The sequence below is a fragment of the Hyla sarda genome, chromosome 8 (assembly GCF_029499605.1).
Source record: "Hyla sarda isolate aHylSar1 chromosome 8, aHylSar1.hap1, whole genome shotgun sequence".
In the NCBI taxonomy this organism is placed as follows: Eukaryota; Metazoa; Chordata; class Amphibia; order Anura; family Hylidae; genus Hyla; species Hyla sarda.
In genome coordinates this window covers 52008156-52033739 of record NC_079196.1, presented here as the reverse complement: position 1 = coordinate 52033739, position 25584 = coordinate 52008156, and the positions used below count along the sequence as shown (strand labels likewise).

The window sequence follows — 25584 nt, the reverse complement described above, 5'->3', positions numbered from 1 at the left end:
AGGTACAGACACTATATTATGAACTACACTAACTTTACAGCCCCTGTAGCATAGTCAAATAAAAAAAAATACTGGAATACCCATTTTATACTCTGCATAAAATAGTGCTTAAAGATGAGGATAAAAATCACTTCATTAGGCTAACAAAATAATGGACCTCAAAATGTATTTACTGTCACTCATCACGGTACATAACAGAGAATCCTGCTCCTCAGATCCCCCCCTTCAATTTGTCTCCATCCCCCCTCCCCCTTCCTGACAAAATCCCTATGCTACCATCATAACCTCCTTATCCTCAGTTCCACTGTAGCTAACATCATTGAAGGTCCTTGAACTATTTAATGGTGGACTCTTTGTAAACCAAACAATTGTGCCATGATTTTGCAGGATTCACATCAAAATACAAAAAGATGCCGATGGCTCCCTCTTCCGTTGCCTGGGTCTGGGTGGATATTGAATGCCTAGCTTTGACCACCCCACCAGTTTGGGCCCTGAAGTAGCAGTAACGACTGCTGCAGAAGTAGGTCTTCCCCTGCTAGATTGTGAGCTCCAATGGGGACAGGGACCAATGTGATTGATAGCAGGCTCCGCACAGTACTATGGAATACGAAAGCGATACATATGATAGTGTTAACATTGCAACACATGTGGAGAACAGAGCCCCATACATGTTGTTGCCCCCCCCCCCCCCATGCTAATGACCACTCTGGAATGTGTCCCATCTCTCCTGGGGCTCCACAGCATTTGCATGAGCTGTCTCTATGGTCCATATGCCTTAAGATAAAGGTTATGATAATCTTTTCCTAAGTGAAAATCTCACTCATCAGATGTCCTTTGCTAGTACACACGTGAGGATTTTTACGGGAGGCCATTATTTTACAGAAATGAATGGAAATATTTGCAATTTTGTATGAAAATGAGTGTGCTTTATGTTAATTTCTCCCGGGCATCTTCAAAGATGTGCATTCAGTTCTAAAAGTAGGCAACGCTGAATCTACTTGAAATACATAGAGGCGGTCTATATTAGAAATAACCATAAGCATTTACGTCAGTTTAAAGGATATGTAATCTCCCCAAAGCTAAATAGTAGTGGCCTATCAATGCATGAGTAACAAGCAAAGACGTAAAGTAAGCTAGAGCCATTCCCCTTGAATAGATAAAATATCACTCCAGGAGAACAATCTTCTTTTCTTTGTCTTTACAATGTACATAAAGAATAATAGGATATATTTATAGGACATGGACATTTACATGGAATGGACAACACACAGCAGCGAATGTAATACCCAACTGCCCTATAATAAGGCACCAACAATAGACTGCAATGTTCCTCAAGACGTTTTCTCACATTAGATCATTAATATGATAGACCTGATTAAGCATCCATTGGCTAGCCCCCCCCCCCCCCCCCCCATGATCTTGAGAATGGGGACCAAGTGTCCTGTCAGAATTGAGTGGTGGTAACATTTGAGCATTTCTTCATCTATTCTCTGTCTATGGGACTGCCAAAGATAACCAACTACTACGTTAACCTATCTCCAGCAGTAACATAGATAATGAATAGAGCAGCAGCACACATGTGTGTCCACTTATCCACCCTGATGGGACGCTAAGGTTTTAGTGTTGTTGGTGGGGCAAAGCTTTTAACTTTGTGCCAGTATAAAGGGAAGCAGTGGGAGAAAAACAGCTCTTGACCCTTCGCACTACAAGACCCTTAGCAATGCTGTGGTCTGTCTTCATAGAAGGTATACTGCTGATTCCTGGCTACTGCAATAATAATGAAGGGAATCTGTAAGCTCTATATGATGCTTAGAGCTGCAGACCTGGACATATAGCTGATAGGGAGATAAAACAAATGATACCTGTCTCTTAGCTGCTTGCAAACTTATAAAATCTTGTTTTCGGTCAAGCTCATGTACCATAGAGACAGTGCTGAGCTGCAGAAGGGTGGAGGAGAGAGGAGGCATGCATGTTGCAGCTCAGTACAGCCTCTATGATATTTGAGCTTGAAAGGAAACCATGATTTTATAATTTTAGGAGGAAGCCAATTGAAAAAAGTTGCTTTGCATATGCTTTCTTCACAGAATTCCCAGTGTAGCTTAAATGGCCTATAAGTCTCCACACATCTTTATGACACTGTCCTCAAGGAGAAACAGTACCAAAAGATACCCCAAAAGATCAGTCTATATTCTTTCCTTCTGGAGAAATGCCTTGCTTGGCATAAATTGCCAGTCAGTTTCCAAGACTCCTTGGTGCAGTGAAACACTGGCTTTAACAGAAAGTCCCTTGAAAAGAGAATTGCTTTGCATATCCATTTCCCCCTGTTTTACTAAATGCATGTTAAAATCTGTCGCTGTACATAACCTACCCCTGCCATTACAGCTCTTGACCTGCCTTCATGTGTTTACATCCTAGTGTCCAATGGTGTGGTAAATCCTAAGAACCAGGACTTGAGGATTCCTATTTACCTCCCTATTCACATTCCTGTAATATCTTTTTCTACGTCCTCCATTACATGTTCCCCTTTTCTGCCACATAGAAACATAAAATGTGTTGGCAGATAAGAACCATTCGGCCCATCTGCCCAATATTCTGAATACTATGAATAGGCCCTGACCCTAACTGATATGAAGGATAGATTTATGTCTATTCCATGCATGCGTACATTTCTTCACTGTATTTGCAGCTACCACATCTACAGGAAAGCTATTCACTGCATCCACTACACTCTCAGTAAAGTAATACTTACTCATATTACTGCATAAACCTTTGCCCCTCTTTCTCTCTCTCTCAATTCAAGCAGATCCCTCTGAAACAAAACATGAAAACTCCAATGACTGGCTCTCTATCATAACCGTATTGCGGTAGGATAATTGAAAATTACCCCAACTCATTATCATTCATATTTGAAGTCTATTTTTCCCAATAAATAAATATGGTAGCATAGACCCTCTCTATCTCAGCCCTTTATACTATATTTCAATCTTCTAAAGTAATGGCACCTGTCATAACATTCTGAATGGTGGGATCCAATGTCTGGGTCCCCCCAGTGACCAAGAGAATGAAGGAGGGAAAATCTGTTAAGGGGTCAAAGCACTTAACTGGCATTTTGGCTTCTTCATGCTAAGGATTGATAGGATCCTAACATTTGGTTCTCTGATGATCTGCTTCAGATCCCAGCTGCATGGTCTTCCTCTAGGGCAGTGTTTCCCAAACGCGGTCCTCAAGCACCCCCAACAGGTCATGTTTTCTGGATTTCCTTAGTCTTTTACAGGTGATATAATTATGGTCAGTGAATCAGGCATCACCAGTTATATCACCTGTGAAAGACTAAGGAAATCCAGAAAACATGACCTGTTGGGGGTTCTTGAAGACCGCGTTTGGGAAACACTGCTCTAGGGTATGTACGCCCCTGGTCACTTGATGGGTAAACCCCTTTAAGGGTAGGGTCACACATAGCATTGTAACGCTGGTGGTTAGTAGCCGAACTGCATACATGACTTCACGCTGCACAAAATACACTGTGTATTCAGCGGCAGCCCTGTGTGTGCAGTGAGGTTTAAAGGTGGGCCCTTTCATCACAGTCACATGGGCGCTCTGGGCCCACCTCAAAACCTTGCTGCACACACAGGGCTGCTGTGGATAGTCCTGTTTATCTGCTCATACAAAAATATGCTGCATATTCCCACTGTGAAGCGTATTTAGTGCAGCGTGAAATACACTGCGTACACACTATGTGTGACCCTACCCTAACTGTAATTCATTATTCCTCCCATGTCCATCAACAAACATACCCTCTCTTTATATACTTTGGTCCAGTCCATGAAGTAACTGCCCCTTTAGTCTGTAAGCAACAACTATACATCATTTTTTATTATTTGGTATTTAGTTCTCCTATTACAAAATGCCCAAAAATGCATCTAAACGCAACCTCCTCCCTTGTGCAGTGAGAAAAGGCGAATTTCCTTCTCCATTAAATTCTTTAAAAAAAATAAAATAAAAAAAAGCTAATAATTGCGGCAATGTAGCATTTATGTAAGTGTCTGCATTTTGAGGGAACCTAATGCCTTTATTTATTTAGTCTATAAGCTGTTTTAAAGACACATTTATCCGACCTAGAATGCAGTCAATAATACCTCCTATGCGGAAAAAAGCTTTAGGCAAAAATTACATTTGCTTTATTTTTAATTTATTCATTTCCCTATAAGCCTTGTTAATTAGACTATTAAACAAAATGGAAACATAACTAGCACATAAAATCTGTGTGTTTATTTTCCTGGGAGAGTTTTTTTTTTTTTTTTATGGATTTTCTGAGCACGAACCTAAGAAGCCAGTAAACTATCATTATGTAACCAGTGATAGATCTCCTTGTAATGTATAGAAGGGCCCACGGAGCATCAGATTGGGTATAGTGTTGAGCGCAAATATTGGAAATGCTAATTTTTACCACGAATAGCTGCACTTTGCGATTTCGCGAATATTTACAATACAGCACTATATATTCGTAATGACAAATATTCTTTTTTTTTTTCTTCACAGTGCACATCACAATAATGATACTGTGTACTGTGTAAAAAAAATAAGTGATCACCCCTCCCTGCTTCCAGCTTGTGGTCCAAAGAAGACTCCAATATTATTTACTGTGTGAGTCGGTGTGGAGCGCGAATATTTCGTATGTGCGAATATGCAAATATTCGCGAATATCGGCACTTCCAGAGGACACTGATCTCTCCCATCTTTTAGCTTTAGATAGGGTAGGTTAGTTTAGCAGATAGGTTCTAGTGTAGGGTATAGTGTTAGTCGAAATACATAATTGCGCATGCACACTATACAAATTTCATTATGATTTTCGCATGAAAAAAAAGTGAACGACATAGTGAATATGCGAATTTTGGGAACATAGGACAAATATTCATCCATATATATTTGCGAAATATCGAATTCGAATATGGCCCCTGCCGCTCATCACTAATTGGGGACCCTAAGTCCACTGGAGGAAATATTCTGGCGGACCAACCTCCATCTATATACAATGTGTATACATCCTCTTGTTACTCAATCATAACCCTTGTTATCACTTTATATACAGGTCAAAGATAGGGTAGACATTGACAACTACAACTGTACATGGCAGTGTTTCCCAACAAGGGTAACTCCAGCTGTTGCAAAGCTACAACTCCTGTCCGTTTTTACTAATGTCAGTAATTTTTGCCATCACAAAAGACAGTGCATGAACTAATTTTTGGTCAAATTTTTACATTGAAGTCTATGGGAACCGGATGTTCAAAAAAACCATCCGTTATCATCAGTTATTGTCAGGTTTTTAACATCCGTTTTTTTGTACTGAGCATGCTCAGTACTGCTTTAGAAAAAATGGGTTAACAACCTGATTAAAAACAATGGATGTAACTGGTAAAAACGGATGATGACGGATGAACAACATCAGGTTTTTTAAGTAAAAAAGATTAAAAATAACGGATGATGATCATCAGTTATCATCCATTATTACCAGTTATTGCATCCGTTTTCTTTCATCCGTTATTGTAAAATTGCAGTAAGTAAATGTTCAGAACACTGTTTTTGCGCTGCGGGGGTCAGCCACACCCCTTGTTACATCACGGCCATGCCCCCTCAATGCAAGTCTACTGCCGTCACGCCCCCTCCCATTGACTTGCATTGAGGGAGCGTGACCATGACATCACGAGGGGCGTGGCCGACCCCCGCAGCGCAAAAACAGCATTCAGAACATTTACTTCTGAATGCTGGCCAGTGGAGTACCCCTTTAAAGAAAAATAATTGATGTTTTCCCCATTAATCTGCACTCAAAACCTCAAAGGGAGAACGTGAAAACAGAATTTCAGAAATTTTTTAAAAAGGAAAAACTAAAATTTGTCATGGACATACAGTAAGTATTCAGACCCTTTCCTATCACACTTGAAATGTAGATCTGGGGCCTCTCTTTTCTATTGATCATCTCTGAGATGTTTCTACACCTTGATTGAAGTTGCCGGGGGAAAATTCTGGATGATTGAACAGATAAAGTCCTGTCTATATGAGGTCTCAGAGCTAACAATGCACATCAGAGCAAAAATCAAGCCTTGAGGGGGAAACGACTCCAGTAGAGCTCAGAGACAGGATAGCGTAAAGGATACAAAAAAATTCTGCTGCACAAGTTCCCAAGAGCACAGTGGCCCTAATAATTCATACATGGAAGACGTTTGGAACAACCAGGATTCTTCCTAAAGCTGGCCGCTCCATAACACTAACTAATCGGGGAAGAAAGGCCATGGTAAGAGAAGTGACTAAGAAGCCAAAGGTCCCTCTGGCCGAGATCCAAAGATCCTATGTGTCGATTGGAGAAACGCCCAGAAGGTCAACCATCACTGAGCAGCACTCCACAATCTGGGCTTAAAAGGGGTACTCCACTGGCCAGCATTAGGAACTAAATGTTCCGAACGCTGTTTTCGTGCTGAGGGGGTCGGCCACGCCCCCTCGTGACAGTGGAGTGGAGTACCCCTTTAACGCAGAACAAGCTGTTGCTCAGTAAAAGACACATTTGACATTTTTATTATGGAAAAAATGAAAGGAAGCAAAATAGATTACAAAATGCAGCAAATTATAAATTTCCTGGTGTACGGTAATAATGACGGGGTCTGTCGGTGCTGCTGCGAACAACAACCTATCAGAAATTAGTTATATCAAGCATACTGTATAATGGGAAACTACCTAGGAGAACACAAAAAATGGAGAAACAAAAGCCTTAAAAGCGTACCTGTGTTTTCAGGTAACCTTTCAGGAAAAAGTGTCATGTGTGTGTGCATAAAGATTAGCAATGTTTCTGGCCATTATGTAACTTGTAGAGGACATTTTTCAAAATGTTTCTCTCCTGCTGACTCCATCTCTAATATTCAGCTGTCTCTGTGACCCTGCTCCCCTATATTTCTATAGCACACACTCAGAAGCTGCAGTACCATGGAGAACATTATAAAGCAGTACTGAGCAGTGTAAGATGTAATTCCAGATGTAGGGTGAGATCTAAGGGTATGTTCACATCATAAAAAAAAAAAAGCTGCTTAAAATTTACCTGCAAAAACAGATTTCAGCACTTCATTTGATGTGGTTACATGTGGCTTTTAAGGCATTTTTTTCAAACTTCCATTGATTTAAATGTGAGTTTCCAAGCAGAAGCTTTCTGAAAAGCGACAAGTCACTTCTTTTTTTTTTTGAAAACCACAAGATTTTTCGAGTATTCTCCGTTGTAGTTAATTGAAGCTAAAAATCAAGTTTTGTGGATTTTCCAGCAAATTTTTTTTGCTGAACATACTGTAATACTTACTATAAGCTTCTGCAGTCTCTCTACAGTCCCTCTGTCTGCCTCTGGCTCTCTGCAGCCATTCCTCCTCCTCTCCCCCCCTCCCCTCTCCATAGACTTGTATGGGCAGCTGTAAATGATTACTCAGTGATGAATTTGAGCTAATATATATTTCATTTTATATTTATTTGTTGTTTATATTTGTTTTTACTATAGATCAATGAAAAGTTTGTGTATATAAAAGTGACCATTTAAAGGAGAACTCCAGCGAAAGTAAACTTATCCCCTATCTACAGGATAGAGGATAAGTAGCTGATTGTGGGGAATCCGAGTGCTGGGACCCCCCACGATCTCTGGGACGGAACGGGTGTCGTCTACTGGTAGACGGCACGCCCTCCATTCATTTCTACGAGTGCACTGATGATGCAGAGTGCTGTACTCAGGTCTTTTCGGCGCTCCCATAAAAAGGAATGGAGCACATGTTGCCTGCAGCGCTTCCCACTGAGCGCTGGTTCTGTCCCCCAGACCCCCCCGTGATCAGCTACTTATCCCCTTTCCTGTGGATAGGGGATGAGTTTATTTTCGACAGATTTCTCCTTTAAGCACACATATTAATTGTAAGGAGGTGGGAGTAGAAGGGTTACCCTCCTTAAAATAGAAGATGGGAATGCAGGAGTATATAATTGTCCCTGATAACCAAAATTTTGGTTCAGACAAGCTTGGTCCAATTTTTTAAGGGTTAAAAAAATCTTTTAACAAACTTAACCTGCGTCTCAAGTGAGGGGGCTAAATTCCACCACCCTAGAAGTATATTAAGAGTATTTCCTCTTCTCTGTTACAGGAACCAACTAATTTTGTACCCCATTTAAGACACAGGATTTGGTTCTGACCTTCTGTAGTAGTGTATTGTTCATTAAGAATGCGTCACTTAATTATAGTCAAGAGCCTGAGGAGCAGTACAATACTTGTCACAATGGATCAAGTAAAGAAAATAACTATGCACCACATATATAAATATATATAGTGATATAGACAAGCATATAATGGGAAATGCTAATGTGCCGAATGAATAACCCATGCCGCACGCAGTTATGAGTCACAGGACAGGGGGCTAATGGAGCCCACGTCAGCCATGGGTATCTGAACGTGGTCGTGTACTCTGCCAGGCGAAATTCAGAATGATCTGCATAACAACTTCTGTTTAGAAGTGACGCTCTGCCACCTTCTGGGTACAAGTAAAACTGCAGCCTCGATTCAACGCTATCACATAGAAAAGTGTTTTTCAAACAGTGTGTCTCCAGCTGTTGCAAAACTACAAATCCCAGCATGCCACCTTCTGGGTACAAGTAAAACTGCAGCCTCGATTCAACGCTATCACATAGAACAGTGTTTTTCAAACAGTGTGTCTCCAGCTGTTGCAAAACTACAACTCCCAGCATGCCACCTTCTGGGTACAAGTAAAACTGCAGCATCAATTCAATGATATCACATAGAAAAGTGTTTTTTAAACAGTGTGTCTCCAGCTGTTGCAAAACTACAACTCCCAGCATGCCACCTTCTGGGTACAAGTAAAACTGCAGCATCAATTAAACGATATCACATAGAAAAGTGTTTTTCAAACAGTGTGTCTCCAGCTGCTGCAAAACTACAACTCCCAGCATGCCCAGACAGCCTTTGGCTGTCCGGGCATGCTGGGAGTTGTAGTTTTGCAACAGCTGGAGACACACTGTTTGGAAAACACTGACATAGTAGATATTCAGCATAATAAAATTACAAATAATTGTATAAAATATTAAACTATATGATTTAAAAATGTTTAATGGAATGTCCTAATATGGATAGTGGCAAGGGATCTGCATAGAATTAGAAATTGGGCAAATTTGCTCTCATCAGCTGTACAGAGATTAGTGAGTTTCATGTACTTTAATTGGTGGGTGCAGGCAGAATACTATTCCATCTTAACTGAGCCATATGGAAAGGAAAGTGTTAAAATGCATTACTTTTTGGTTAATGGGGTACCCCAGTGGAAATTTTTTTTAATTTTTTTTTTTAATCAACTGGTGCCAGAAAGTTAAACAGATTTGTAAATTACTTCTATAAAAAAAAATCTTTATCCTTCCAGTACCTATTAGCAGCTGTATGCTACAGAGGAAATGCTTTTCTTTTTTTATTTCTTTTTTGTCTTGTCCACAGTGCTCTCTGCTGACACCTGATGCCCGTATCAGGAACTGTCCAGAGCAGGAGGAAATCCTCATAGCAAACCTATGCTGCTCTGGACATCAGGTGTCAGCAGAGAACACTGTGGACAAGACAAAAAATAAATTAAAAAAGAAAAGAATTTCCTCTGTAGCATACAGCTGCTAATAAGTACTGGAACGATTATGATTTTTAAATAGAAGTAATTTACAAATCTGTTTAATTTTCTGGCACCAGTTCATTTAAAAAAAAATAAATAAGTTTTCCACCGGAGTACCCCTTTAAATCTTCACTACACTGACACTTGAAAAGGTCCCTAAAGTCTAACCCCGGTGGGGGGGAAATGAAAGGTCTTTCAGCATAACAGCACTATGAAGAGAACAGTAGGGTCCGGCACTGACGTGACTAGGGTGAGTCCGCTATAGGGTGAAGCAGCAGTGTGGGCTTGCTGACTAAGGATATATGGTGGTGCAATGTCTGTAAAAGATGAATGGCAATGTAACGGATAGAAGACACGGGACAGCACTCACCATCCAAGTGATCTTTATTCCCAAGCGTTCGGAAGCATCCGAAGTAGACCCAGGTGAAGGCAGGGAGCACAGCCGGGACAGATTGTTTCACGCAATTAGCGCTTCCTCAAACCGGTGTACACCGGCTTTAGGAAGCGATAATTGCGTGAAACAGTCTGTCCCGGCTGTGCTCCCTGCCTTCACCTGGGTCTACTTCGGATGCTTCCGAACGCTTGGAAATAAAGATCACTTGGATGGTGAGTGCTGTCCCGTGTCTTCTATCCGTTACGTTGTCTTTCAGCATAAGGTTACATGTTTTTTTAATGAAACGTTATATACAATGTTCCTTTTTAAATAATTTTTTATTGAAATTTAATTTTTATGAAATATATAAAAAAATATTAAAAAAAACATAAAAAATACGTAAAAAAAGATAATAATCATTAAAAAAAAGTAAGCAACTAAGTCTCCTATGTTCCATTCAAATACGATTTTCCCATACACTATTAATGTAGTTTTTTAGCAGATCTCTACTGTCATTTAGTAGAAACCTTTAGTGTCTTGGCCTTGGCTGGAATGTCTGTCCAGAGAAATTCTGAACGGACATTCTGCGCACAGCAGACGCCACCGCATTAAACAACGCTAGGACTGCTCAGACATGCAGCGCCATCATTGATGGTAATACATATCCGTGCAGATTTTGACAAAAGAATTAGCATGTTCATTCTTTTAGTGGAGTCCAGAATTTGACTTTTAGCAGAATCTCATTGAAGACAATGGGAGGCTACTGCACTTGAATTTCCAAGCGTAATTTCTCAGCTCGGTAATATCATAGTGTGAATTCCCCCTTACAAGACAGACCCCTGACAACTATAATAAGTAACCTTTACATTCCTTAACATAAAAAATTGCAATGCTAAAAAGGACAAGCCTTAATGTTATACAAAGGGAGAAAGTATAAGTTGTCGCTGATATCTGCAAATGATAACATTTTGACCAATCTGTGGCATGTGGGAGGGGCTTCAATGGTAATTTTTTCAGTCACATGAAACCTCAGAAATTTGATCAAGTCAGTACAGTATGATTGTGCGATTCCTTAAATTGAGAATTCTTGTTTTTGTTTTTTTAGCTATGGTAGATGAGTACGCCTGTAGGCCAAGATGTCAGCATTGTGTGGTGTCCCAGCACCAGTAGCTGTCCCGTGGTTTTGGACTGTCTTGGGCAGCTTGGCACCACATGGTGTTAGGCCCACTAAAGTTCTGTTGTAGGATTAATTATGTATGCACTATAATATCAGAATAATATATTTTATTAAATTAATTTCATTACTGTTATATGTATATATGTTTTCCATGTTATTGTGCCTTTAAGGGGACTACCCATGAGACCCTGCAGTGAACCCCATGTGACCCTGCCTGCCAATGAGACCCCAAAGTCTCCCCTGTATAGTGTAGTGAGGGGAGGAGTTAGTCAGTCCACTGTTAGTTCACCCCAGTGTGGCTCCTGAGCAACAGCTTAGCTCAGGTGTGCTGTGTGTCGTGTGCTCTTAGGAGAGGCTAACTTAAAGTCTAATCTCTCAACTGATCATCCAGTACCTTGAAAGGACCCAAGCAAACAGGATTTAATCTTCAGTCTCAAGTCAGTATAATTCTGTCCGGTGAATGCACCACAAGTCTCAGCAAGGCAACAGGGCTCCCATGGGGTTACGCTGCACTCTCACATCAAAAAGGCCAGCTGTTGTTGTATTACCATCTGAATTAACTCAGTAAAGACAGTTATGCATAACCTGAGGTCAGTGTGTTCATTTACTCCCTTTGTCTGGCCCAGGAGAAGCTGTCTCCAACCTCGGACCATGTATAGGATAACGGTGCCCTGGCGTCACAAAGCAATCAGGTATTCTTACTAACACCCTGTGGCTACCACAATTGTGTGTCCCAGTGGTTGGGAGACCAACAATGAACTGGAATGACAACAAAAGATACACAGAGGCAAACCACTATGCAAACTGATTGTCAGATTAGAAAAAATGGTGTATAGCGATCCATTCTGTATTGTGAATGAAGTTGGAACTCACATACCAAGCCTAGGGCATCAAACAGTCTACACAAACCATCAGAAGGTACTTGCAGACATCCAGACATCTATCGCGGTGCAGAGCAAGACAGCAATGGAGGCTGGAATGGAGGTCTTTCCTCTTCAGCGATGAGCCCCACTTTTGTCTCAAAGACTGGTTTGGAGACCATACGGATTATGCAATGAAGAGTCCTTCAAGAGGGAACATTACGCAGGTCCTATTCCAGGGATTATAATATGGGGTGGCATAGTGTAAGGTAGCCAGACCCTCTAGCCTTCATTCCATGTACATTTACAGCTTGATGTTACATTGATTAAGTTGTGTAACCAGTGGTATAGCCACAGGAGACATTTATTAACACATTGATGCCAGGTTGCACGTAGCTTGTGGAACTGTAAGAAGCCTGCAAGACCTTAACATGCCTGCATAAACACCTACATCAGTGCAGAATTTTAGTTATTTTTCTTTGTAATAAATTTGCAAAAAATTATAAAATTCTGTTTTCACATTCTTATTATGGTGTTTTGAGTGCAGATGTTTTTTTTTTATTTTACCAAGAGGCCTCAACATAACAAAATGGGAAGCAAAAAAATTTAAATAAAAAGAGTCTAAAGACTTGAATGCATTGTATATTTCCATACAAAATAATTAACTTATTTATCCTGATCCATTCCAGAGCTCTACAGGTAACCATAACAGGCTGTTAGGGTGAGTTAAGGAAATTCAGGCAATGTGCGATGTCAATTATCCATTCAGATAGGAACATTTTTTTTTTTGTGGAAAATACATAAGTCATTGTATAACTGACAAGCACATCACTAGCAAATATCCTACTCAAATATACAACACTCTCCAGACAGACAAGTTCACATCTCCCCATTGAATGGATGGTGTCCCTATTTGTGACAGCAGCATTAATGTATGGCCCTGTGGTTTCTGGTAAAGCCATCCATGTGGCACTGCCTTGTGCTCTGCTGACCTGAAGGTGAACAATCCTCAGAGCAATGATGAAGTGAGTAATGACAATGAGATCCTGTATTGTGACTACAGCGGCTCCGGACGACCACAGATGGTTACAGAGTGCACACAATTAAAGCCGTCTACACATGGCTGCACTCTTCATGCAATTGCTTTGTAAGTGATACATATAAAGACAAAGTACTGCATGCACCCTGGGTGATTCCACATGCAGGCACTCGCTGATGTGCGTGTGTTATACTGTGCTGTTATGCAGAATATGCTGTGCCAATCTATCCCAATGCAATGTGTTCCCAGCTTACTGTTATCTCCCCTCCACGTCATGGATGGTGCATGGCAGCACCCACAATGTACACAGAAAAGAGCAGAAGTCCAAGCATGGGAATATGTGGCTCCAAGGCTTTATTTCAGTATGATTAGATATGGTAACAAGTCATGTGATGCGTTTCTGATGATTGACACCCTTAATCGTACCAACGATTAAGTATGATTAAGGGTGTCAATCTTACTTAATTGGGGTGCTGCCTGGATTGAGCCCGTCAGTGTAGCCCTCTGGACGGTCAGGAAATGACTTCTGTGGAACTGCAAAAGCAAAATAGGAATAACGATCCTCTTGGCGTTCTCCCAGAGGCGTGTGCCACAAACTGAGTTGGACAATGGAATTATTAAATAAATAACATTTTTATTTATTAAAAGCACTGTAGACTACGCGTTTCAAGTGGTGGGACCCCCTCTTCCTCAGGACCTGAGGAAGAGGGGGTCCCACCCCTTGAAACGTATAGTTCACAGCGCTTTTAATAAAAAAAAATGTTTTATTTATTTAATAATTCCATTGTCTGACTCGGTTTGTGACACACGCCTCTGGGAGAGCGCCAAGAGGATCGTTATTCGGTTCCTCCCCAGGACTGTCAACACATCTGTCCTGATAGAAGCGGATGATGATGAATGTAGCTACAACTTGTAGAAGCTACGTTGTAGTTTTCACCAAGCTGCAGGTAGTGTAGTGGGGTCCTCTCCTGAAGCTCCTATTGGTTTCAATGGGAGCTTCAGAGCAGGGAAATGTGGAAGAAAGTACAATAGCATAGATAGGTTGTCAGCGCTCCATAGGTGGCGGTGCATGTGGAGGAAGGTACATGTAGAAAAGTCAAAGCCCCAGCACTCACAAAGTTCTGTTAGAAATAATGTTTATTTAATTCTCACATAAAAGGGCATACAGGACGCTTTTCTGCAAACACTTTGGCCCAAATTTATCAAAGAATGTCTACGGTAGAGCTATTTTCCCACATTTATTTGGGTGGTGGGTTTGACTAGCGAGCATCTTATTTATCAAGAAGGTGCAGCAGGATGATGAATTTTGCGCAGCTCTGCTGTGGTGGGAAAAGCTCTACCGCAAACACTTTTTCTAGACGGGAGGGAAGTAGACACTTTCCCGGGTCCTGAATTTGGCAGGTTAGGTGTTTTTACTTACTTTCACAGAGCTGCCTGGACATTTTTACTTGCATTTTAGACGCTACAATTAAATTTGATTGCGGTGTCTAAGGGGTTAAAGCTGGACATCACCATGATCGGTGATGTCTGGCTATCTGCCCCCAGGACCACCCAGCTATGACCTGCGCTCAGCTCCTGAGTACGTGTCATAGAAGGGGAGTGGGATGCTGTTGTCCACAAGGGGTTAAAAGTTGAATTGTGGAAGGTAGAAGTGATTCTCACGCCTACTGGTAGGTGGTGTACCTTTGCACACAAAATAGCGACTTTTGACAAAAGTCGCAAATGATAAATACGTGACTACTGCATGGGCAAAAAGAAAAAGTTCTACGGGTAGGCAAAAAGAGTAAAAATGCCTATATCAAAAGACGCATAAAAGTGTCAAAATATGCTGCTTGTGTCTGAACTGCGCCAAAACAGCAATGATAAATCTACCCCTTTACCTTTCTTAACTCTAAGCTGAAGAAGGCAAGGTGTTTGCCGAAACTTGTCCTGTACACCCTTATACCTGAATAAACAACGTTTCTAGCAGAACTTCATGAGTGCTGGAACCTTGACTTTTTTAAATGTTGAAGAAAGTGACACTTCTCTTTCTTTTTCACGTGGTGGTGTTATATTGCACTAGAAAGAGAAAGACACCTTTATAATGCACACTCAAATGCAGAAATCACTTTATTTACATCAAAATTCTAGGACAATTCTAGGAAAAAAAACTTAAAAAGTGTTATAAATGCATGAATACAGACCAGATCACATGTCAAAACATTGCAAGATGTGGAATAAAGTAATTCTCCTATATGACCATACACAAGTGTGAAATGTAGTTCACTTGATAAGCACTAAATATTGTGTTCAAATACACAGTATAATAAAGGGATATGTCAGCACTTCCGTAGACTCTGCTGTGGTGCACGAGGTTGGGTAAAGCCACAGGTAGAAGAAAGATGATATCCAGCACTCACCAGTAATGCACAGTGAAGGCTTATTATGCCATAGTGTAGTACAAGGACGCGTTTCGGCGTGGGACCCTTCCTCAGCTGTCTGCCTTTAGGTTCCTACGCAGAAATGCGTCCTTGTACTACACTATGGCATAATAAATCTTCACTGTGCATTACTGGTGAGTGCTAAATACACAGTATATAACTTCATGCAATAATAGTCAAGCTAAAAATACAATTGCAATAAAGTGCTGTAATGCCTACATGTAAAACACACAGCTGACTGACCATTGGGGGAGATTTATAAAAACCTGTCCAGAGGAAAAGTTGCTGAGTTGCCCATAGCAACCAATCAGATTGCTTCTTTCATTTTTCAGAGGCCTTTTCAAAAATGAAAGCAGCGATCTGATTGGTTGCTATGGGCAACTCAGCAACTTTTCATATAGACAGGTTTTGATATATCTCCCCCATTATTTGTAGTTTTGATGGCTTTTCTAATTGAAATTGTGTTTTATAGGGAAATACTAATACACAGGGGATTCATACTACAGGGGCCCTAATATCAGAGGGGGGCCTAATACTACAGGGGGCCCAGAGGTAGCCCTAACTACTATATGGGGGCACAAAGGTGGGCCTAACTACTATATGGGGGAACATGGGTTGGACTAACTACTATATGGGGATACATATGTGGGCCTAACTACTATATGGGGATACACAGGTGGGCCTAACTACTATATGGGGGCACAAAGGTGGCCCTAACTACTATATGGGGATACATAGGTGGGCCTAACTACTATATGGGGGCACAAAGGTGGGTCTAACTACTATATGGGGGTTTAGAGTGGACTTTACTACTATATGGGGATACATAGGTGGGCCTAACTACTATATGGGGGAACATGGGTGGGACTAACTACTATTTGGGGGCACATAGGTGGGCATAACTACAATATGGGGGCCCATGTGGGGACCTAACAACTATATGGGGGCACAAAGGTGGGCCTAACTACTATATGGGGGTTCAGAGTGGATCTAACTGCTACATTGACACTGTAACTGTTAAAAATGTTGTGACTTTAGGGAGCCTTGCAAAAATCCATATTACACAACATTCTTAATACACAACTTTTTCTGCATACGAACACTGTTCAGTAAAGGCGGGATAAGGCAAATGATCTGCAGAGATACTGAAGCTGCAGGTAATACTGCAGGATGTGAGCTCAGAAATCATTACAAACTACAGTTCTAAATAAGGCTATACATATACAGTATATGTCTGTATCTATATAAAGTCTGTCATAGAAAAGTCAAAAGTAGTCACAGCACTGGTAAAAATATCCATTTATTTAGAATCCACTAAAATCAACAGGATACAAAAAAAGATGCAAACCAGCATAGGGGGAGGTTTTTACCTCCCCCTATGCCGGTTTGCACCTTTTTGTATCCTGTTGATTTTAATGGATTCTAAATAAATGGATGTTTTTCCAGTGCTGTGACTACTTTGGACTTTTCTATTCTGGAGACAGTGAATGAGGACTGACCGCATGTGCACGGAGGAGGTGAGCGTTTTTCATTATTTCTTTTTTGCCAGAAGGCTGTCATACCTTGTTTTAGCAATAGACCCGGACTGCTGTTGCGTGTAGATGAGGTTGGCCAGCTGTTTCTGTAAGGCTGTGTCTTTACCATGGGCCTGTCTGATGAACGGGTGCTCCAGCAGATGGATGACGGATGGCCTCTTCTCGAAATCCTTAATAAGACACCTAGAAAGACACAAAAATTATTGGGGCATATGTTTCTGGATCCTCATGTCCTGGACAATCCCACCTGCTTTACTGCAAGGTTAATCTAAGTGACTATATTGTTGAGAAATACAATTACAATACAAATTCAGATGCCACAGAACATTGCATCAAGGCCCCTGACTCCAGCTGTTGCAAAACTACAACTTCCCAGCATGCCCGGACAGCCGAAGGCTGTCCGGGCATGCTGGGAGTTGTAGTTTTGCAACTGCTGGAGGCATGCTGGTTGGAAAACAATGGATTAGAGAATGCATTACATTACATGAAAAGGTGTACTTTTTAATGCCAGATATTTTTTTTAAAATCTGGTGCCAGAAAGTTAAACAGATTTGTAAATTACTTCTATTTAAAAATCTTAATCCTTGCAGTACTTATCAGCTGCTATATGGTCCACAGGAAGTTCTTTTCTTTTTGAATTTGCTTTCTGTCTGACCACAGTGCTCTCTGCTGACACCTCTGTCCATGTCAGGAAATGTCCAGAGGAGGAGCAAATCCCCATAGAAAACCTATCCTGCTCTGGACAGTTCTTGATACAGACAGAGGTGTCAGCAGAGAGCACTGTGGTCAGACAGAAAATAAATTCAAAAAGAAAAGAACTTCCTGCGGACCATATAACAGCTGATAAGTACTGGCAGGATTAATATTTTTAAATAGAAGTAATTTACAAATCCGTTTAACCTTCTGTCATCAGTCGATTTAAAATAAGATGTCTTCCAGTGAAGTACTCCTTTAAGGATACAGCAGCTGACGGCAGCTATATTATGCTATATTAATACTGTGTTAGATATTTATATCTATAATTACCTTTATGACTTGTTAATTAGACATGCATAAAAGAATGTTAGAATGGGGGCCAACCTCTGGGACCCTAACTATAACACGCACCTTTGGGCCAAAATGAATGGAAATGAATGGTATTGTTGTATAATAACAGTTTCGGCTCATTTCTATGGAGAGTGCCTGGGCCATACTTCAGCACTGGACAGCTCCCCCATATGGAAACACAATGACATTGATTCTATAGAACTGATAACTGCAAAGTACAACAGTAGATGGAATAATTCCATTCCTTTAGTGTCACAGCTACAAAGCTTTGTATAGATCCTTAAAGTAACTGATTGAATTTCCGGCACATCTACACAGCTCAAGACTCTATAAGAAAAGTCCATGTAATTCTGCCCATCAGTTTATGATCTAAAGGTCAGAGTAACATTCAGCTTTAGTGTCAAATGGCAACATACTTTTTCCGCAGCTGACTATTCATTTGGAGTATGGAACTCCACATATTGCACCTGACACCTGTCAGCTACAGCCAAAATCAGAGGTAACTCAGATCCTGACTGTTTATTTAACCGCCTAGTGCAGTGGTTCTTAACCCCAGGGGTTCGGTGAGGCAGTCTCGGGGGTTCGGCGGGGGAGGCCCGCCGGGTGTTTTTGCCTCGGCACATCCCTGTGTCACGAAAGATGCTTTCGGAACACAGGGACGCTTCTGTTAAGGCCATATGGACCCGCGTCTACTTTAAAAATGCGGGGACTGCCGGGAACTAGCGCACACAGGGACGTGACTCACGTCCCATGCGTGCGCCCATGACAACGGAGCGCGGAGGAGCGGAGAAGAAGCAAGAAGGACGCGCGCTGGCAGTTGGTAAGTGTTTACCAGCGGCGAGTCAGCTTCGGTGTTCCGACCAGTGATCCTCCGGTCCTGCTATGGCCGGACCCGAGGAGCGGTGGTCGGAACACTGAAGTGGGGCAGTACACAGGCATACAGTCTCCAGCCATACTGTATGGCTGGAGGCTGTATGTCTGTGGGGTAACATACAGCACCTAATATGGGGGGAACTATACTGCCAACGTAATGTGGGAGACTATACTGCCAGCCTAATGTGGGGGAACATATTGCACCTAATGTGGGGGAACATACTGCCGGCCTAATGTGGGGGGACTATATTGCACCTAATGTGGGGGAACATACTGCCAGCCTAATGGTGCAGACTATATTGCACCTAATGTGGGGGAACATACTGCCAGCTTAATGTGGGGGACTATATTGCACCTAATGTGGGGGAACATTTTGCTAGCCCAATGGTGCGGACTATATTGCACCTAATGTGGGGGAACATACTGCCAGCCTAATGGTGCAGACTATATTGCACCTAATGTGGGGGACTATATTGCACCTAATGTGAGGGAACATTTTGCCAGCCTAATGGTGCGGACTATATTGCACCTAATGTGGGGGAACATGCTGCCAGCTTAATGTGGGGAACTATATTGCACCTAATGTGGGGGAACATACTACCAGCCTAATGTGGCAGACTATATTGCACCTAATGTGGGGGAACTATACTGCCAGCCTAATGTGGGGGAACATACTGCCAGCCTAATGCGGGGGACTATATTGCACCTAATGTGGGGGGACATACTGCTAGCTTAATGTGGGGGACTATATTGCACCTAATGTGGGGGAACATACTGCCAGCTTAATGTGGGGGAACACTGCCTGCCTAATGTGGGGGAACACTGCCTGCCTAATGTGGGGGAACACTGCCTGCCTAATGTTGGGGAACAGTGTCTGCCTAATGTTGGGGAACACTGCCTGCCTAATGTGGGGGACTATATTGCACCTAATGTGGGGGAACACACTGCCGGCCTAATGTGGGGGGACTATATTGCACCTAATGTGGGAGAACATACTGCCAGCTTAATGTGGGGGACTATATTGCACCTAATGTGGGAGAACATACTGCCAGCCTAATGGTGCAGACTATATTGCACCTAATGTGGGGGAACATACTGCCAGCTTAATGTGGGGGACTATATTGCACCTAATGTGGGGGAACATACTGCCAGCTTAATGTGGGGGGACTATATTGCACCTAATCTGGGGGACATGCTGCCAGCTTAATGTGGGGGACTATATTGCACCTAATGTGGGGGAACATACTATCAGACTAATGTGGCAGACTATATTGCACCTAATGTGGGGGAACTATACTGCCAGCCTAATGTGGGGGAACATACTGCCAGCCTAATGCGGGGAACTATATTGAACCTAATGTGGGGGGACATACTGCTAGCTTAATGTGGGGGACTATATTGCACCTAATGTGGGGGAACATACTGCCAGCTTAATGTGGGGGAACACTGCCGGCCTAATGTGGGGGAACACTGCCTGCCTAATGTTGGGGAACAGTGTCTGCCTAATGTTGGGGAACACTGCCTGCCTAATGTGGGGGACTATATTGCACCTAATGTGGGGGACTATACTGCGAACCTAATGTGGGGGACTATATTGCACCTAATGTGGGGGAACACACTGCCGGCCTAATGTGGGGGGACTATATTGCACCTAATGTGGGAGAACATACTGCCAGCTTAATGTGGGGGACTATATTGCACCTAATGTGGGAGAACATACTGCCAGCCTAATGGTGCAGACTATATTGCACCTAATGTGGGGGAACATACTGCCAGCTTAATGTGGGGGACTATATTGCACCTAATGTGGGGGAACATACTGCCAGCTTAATGTGGGGGACTATATTGCACCTAATCTGGGGGAACATGCTGCCAGCTTAATGTGGGGGACTATATTGCACCTAATGTGGGGGAACATTTTGCCAGCCTAATGGTGCGGACTATATTGCACCTAATGTGGGGGAACATACTGCCAGCTTAATGTGGGGGGACTATATTGCACCTAATGTGGGGGAACATACTACCAGACTAATGTGGCAGACTATATTGCACCTAATGTGGGGGAACTATACTGCCAGCCTAATGTGGAGGAACATACTGCTAGCCTAATGTGGGGGACTATATTGCACCTAATGTGGGGGAACATACTGCCAGCTTAATGTGGGGGAACACTGCCTGCCTAATGTGGGGGAACACTGTCTGCCTAATGTGGGGGAACACTGTCTGCCTAATGTGGGGGAACACTGCCTGCCTAATGTGTGGGGGAACACTGCCTGCCTAATGTGTGGGGGAACACTGCCTGTGCCTAATGTGTGGGGGAACACTGCCTGCCTAATGTGGGGGAACAATGCCTGCCTAATGTGGGGGAACACTGCCTGCCTAATGTGGGGGAACACTGCCTGCCTAATGTGGGGGAACACTGCCTGCCTAATAGGGGGGAACACTGCCTGCCTAATGTGGGGGAACACTGTCATTGTTGCGAAAATTACATGAGAGTGGCACTTGCCAAGGTAAAGCCGCACATTTCTGAACTGGTCTCTGAAAGACAACAACAGAAGTCACACTGATTTGCAGTAAATATTCATTATGTTTTTGTGTGAAAATCATGTTTTCATGGTTTTGTTCATTTTGTGCACCTATGTATAAATATATACTTAACCCCTTAACGACGCAGGACGTATATTTACGTCCTGCGCCAGCTCGCGCGATATGAAGCGAGATCACGCTGCGACCCCGCATCACATCGCGTCGGTCCCGGCGCTCATCAACGGCCGGGACCCGCGGCTAATACCACACATCGCCGATTGCGGCATTAACCATTTAGAAGCGGCGGTCAAAGCTGACCTCCGCTTCTAAAGTGAAAGTATCCCGGCTAGTCAATCGGGCTGTTCGGGACCACCGCGGTGAAATCTCGGCATCCTGAACAGCTTACAGGACACCGGGAGGGCCCTTACCTGCCTCCTCGGTGTCCGATCGGCGAATGACTGCTCCGTGCCTGAGATCCAGGCAGGAGCAGTCAAGCGCCGATAACACTGATCACAGGCGTGTTAATACATGCCAGTGATCAGCATTAGAGATCAGTGTGTGCAGTGTTATAGGTCCCTATGGGACCTATAACACTGCAAAAAAAAAAGTTAAAAAAAAAAGTGTTAATAAAGGTCACCCCTAGTGTTAATAAACCCCTTCCCTAATAAAAGTTTGAATCACCCCCCTTTTCCCATAAAAAAAATAAAACAGTGTGCATAAAAAAAAAATTATAAACATATGTGGTATCGCCGCGTGCGTAAATGTCCGAACTATAAAAATTATCATTAATTAAACCGCACGGTAAATGGCGTACACGCAAAAAAATTCCAAAGTCCAAAAAAGTGTATTTTGGTCACTTTTCATACCATTAAAAAATGAATAAAAATTGATCAAAAAGTCTGATCAAAACAAAAATTATACCGATAAAAACTTCAGATCACGGCACAAAAAATGAGTCCTCATACCGCCCTGTACGTGGAAAAAAAAAAAGTTATAGGGGTCAGAATATGATATTTTTAAATGTATAAATTTTCCTGCATGTAGTTATGATTTTTTCCAGAAGTACGACAAAATGAAACCTAAATAAATAGGGTATCATTTTAACCGTATGGACCTACAGAATAATGATAAGGTGTAATTTTTACCAAAATATGCACTGCGTAGAAACGGAAGCCCCCAAAAGTTACAAAATTGTGTTTTTTCTTCGATTTCTTCGCACAATAATTTTTTTTTTCTGTTTCGCCGTGAATTTTTGGGTAAAATGACCAAGGTCACTGCAAAGTAGTATTGGTGATGCAAAAAAATAAGCCATAATATGGATTTTTAGGTGGGAAATTTAAAGGGTTATGATTTTTAAAAGGTAAGGAGGAAAAAATGAAAGTGCAAAAACTGAAAAACCCTGAGTCCTTAAGGGGTTAAATATATACCTCCTATGTTTTGAATAAAAAAAAAAAATGACATTTTATTTTTCCAATTAAGAGGGGTTCGGTGAATGCGCATATGAAAATGATGGGGTTCAGTACCTCCAACAAGGTTAAGAACCACTGGCCTAGTGCCATGGTCAAAAGCAACCATTGCATCTAGACCGCTAGACAGAAAGGAGGTGCCCCCTGTGGTGCAGTTGGGGGGTACGGAGCAATTGACATGCTAGTCAGAGGACTAGTAAAAATCTCCAGGCCTGCCATCTTAGTACTCCTGTTACACCATGAGGCGGAGAATCATAGCATTGCAGTGTATTGGGGATCACACCCCCTAGTGGTCAGGCCCTGTAGTGGGAGTTGAAAATAAAGTTGTAAGAGTACAAAAAATATCCACCAAATCGAAGTTCAAATCTTCCCTATTCTATTTACAAATGCCATGTACCAATGACATTTTTGGTGGTGTTTTCATAGAGGTTTCACTATATCATGTGATTTAGGCAATGTTCACACAGCTTAAAATTCAGTCGCATATTTTATTTTGCGTGCGTGTATTTTGCAGATTTCGGCCCAAGATGCAGACGTAAACCTTTGCGTAAACAAATTTTAAGCTGTGTGAACATAATGGCATAAAACATAATTATTGCAAAAATCACAGTTATTTTTGGTCTACTTGCCTCCAAAAAATCCTATAGAAAGTGATTAAAAACTTGAATGTATTTCAAAATGGTAGAAAACAAAACAATAAAGCTTACCACAACACAAAACAAGCCTTCCATAAACTCAAACATAAATAAATAAAAAATAGCGAGGAAAGCATGACAAAAACGATAAACATTTGATATTGCCAAAATCAAACAAGATAGTTAAAGGGGTACTCCGGTGGAAAAAATCTTAATCCTTCCAGTATTTATTAGCTGCTGAATACTACAGAGGAAATTCCTCTCTGCTGAATCACGACCGCAGTGCTCTCTGCTGACATCTCTGTCCATTTTAGGAACTGTCCAGAGCAGCATATATTTGTATGGGGATTATCTCCTACTCTGGACAGTTCTTAAAATGGACAGAGATGTCAGCAGAGAGCACTGTGGTCATGATGTCAGCAGAGAGCTCTGTGTTCCAAAAAGAAAATAATTTCTTCTGTAGTATTCAGAAGCTAATAAGTACTGGAAGGATTAAGATTTTTTATAGAAGTAATTTACAATGGTACCAGTTGATTTAAAAAAAAAAAGTTTTCAACCAGAGTACCCCTTTTAAGTATGAGAGTTAAAGGGGTACTCCAGTGGAATTTTTTTTTTTAAATCAATTGGTGCCATTAAACAGATTTGTAAATTACTTCTATTTAAATATCTTAATCCTTCCAGTATTTATCAGCTGCTGTATACACCAGAGGATGTTGAGTTGTTCTTTTCTGTCTGACCACAGTGCTCTCTGCTGACACCTCTGTCCATGTCAGGAACTGTCCAGAGCAGGAGAGGTTTGCTATAGGGATTTTCTCCTGTTCTGGATGGTTCCTGACATGGACAGAGGTGTCAGCAGAGAGCACTGTGGTCAGACTGGAAAGAAATGTAAAAAGAAGAGAACTTTCTCTGTAGTATACAGCAGTTGATAAGTACTGGAAGAATTAATTACGGTAATTAATTTTTATATAGAAGTAATTTACAAATCTGGCACTGGTTGATGTATTGGAAAAAATAGTTTCCACTGGAGTACCCTTTTAAGATATTGTTTATAATACATGGTGAATGTTGCAATAATAAAAACTATAAAAGAATAGCCTTTATTTATTTATTAAATTTTTTCCTTCCATCTTGGAGTTTTATATTCTAACCCATAAAAGGAAGCCAATACAATTTTTTTCCCAACCAATGTGTGTTCGGCTGTTGCAAAACTACAACTCCCAGCATGTCCAGACAGCCTTTGACTGTACGAACTTGCAACAGTTGGAGACTGCCTGTGTGAGAAACTCTAAGACAGGGTTTTCCAACAAGGGTGCCTCCAGCTGTTGCAAAACTACAACTCACAGCATGCCCGGACAGCCTTTGGCTGTCCGGGCATGCTGGGAGTTGTAGTTTTGCAACAGCTGAAGTCACCCTGGTTCGGAGACACTGCTCTATACAGACACTAGTAAGTGACCAAAACCAAGACTAAAACACTTCCTGGTATAGAATAACTGCATAATGTTTTAAAAAAATATATTTTTTAAAATGTTTCCTCCATGACCCAAATAATATGAATGAAATGATGTACAGTAAATATACTTTCTATTTCATAATCTGTTTATTATTAGAATGCAATGCTTAGAAAAAAAAATCTAAAAAAAAAAGATTAAATTTAGATTTTACACTTACAACATTCAATGGTAAAATATACAGGATTTCTGCTAGAGATGAGCGAACTTACAGTAAATTCGATTCGTCATGAACTTCTCGGCTCGGCGGTTGATGACTTTTCCTGCATAAATGAGTTCAGCTTTCCGGTGCTCCCGTGGGCTGGAAAAGGTGGATACAGTCCTAGGAGACTCTTTCTTAGGACTGTATCCAGCTTTTCCAGCCCACCGGAGCACCTGAAAGCTATATCAGTCATCATGGTGCACAGAACACTTATGCAGCATTCGTCCCCTATGGGTGGTCTAAGGGTCTAGACAA

At 41.7% G+C, this 25584-nt stretch overlaps 1 protein-coding gene across 11 annotated transcripts in view; it reads right to left on the bottom strand.

Annotated features, from left to right (window-relative positions):
• Positions 1 to 25584, bottom strand: part of MYO3B (myosin IIIB) — a 523821-nt gene that overhangs the window by 227218 nt on the left and 271019 nt on the right. For all 11 annotated transcript variants that reach the window (XM_056536145.1, XM_056536147.1, XM_056536146.1 and 8 more), the window contains one exon: positions 17100 to 17255. In XM_056536145.1, coding sequence (XP_056392120.1) covers positions 17100 to 17255 — 156 coding nt within the window. The remainder of the gene's footprint in view (positions 1 to 17099; positions 17256 to 25584) is intronic.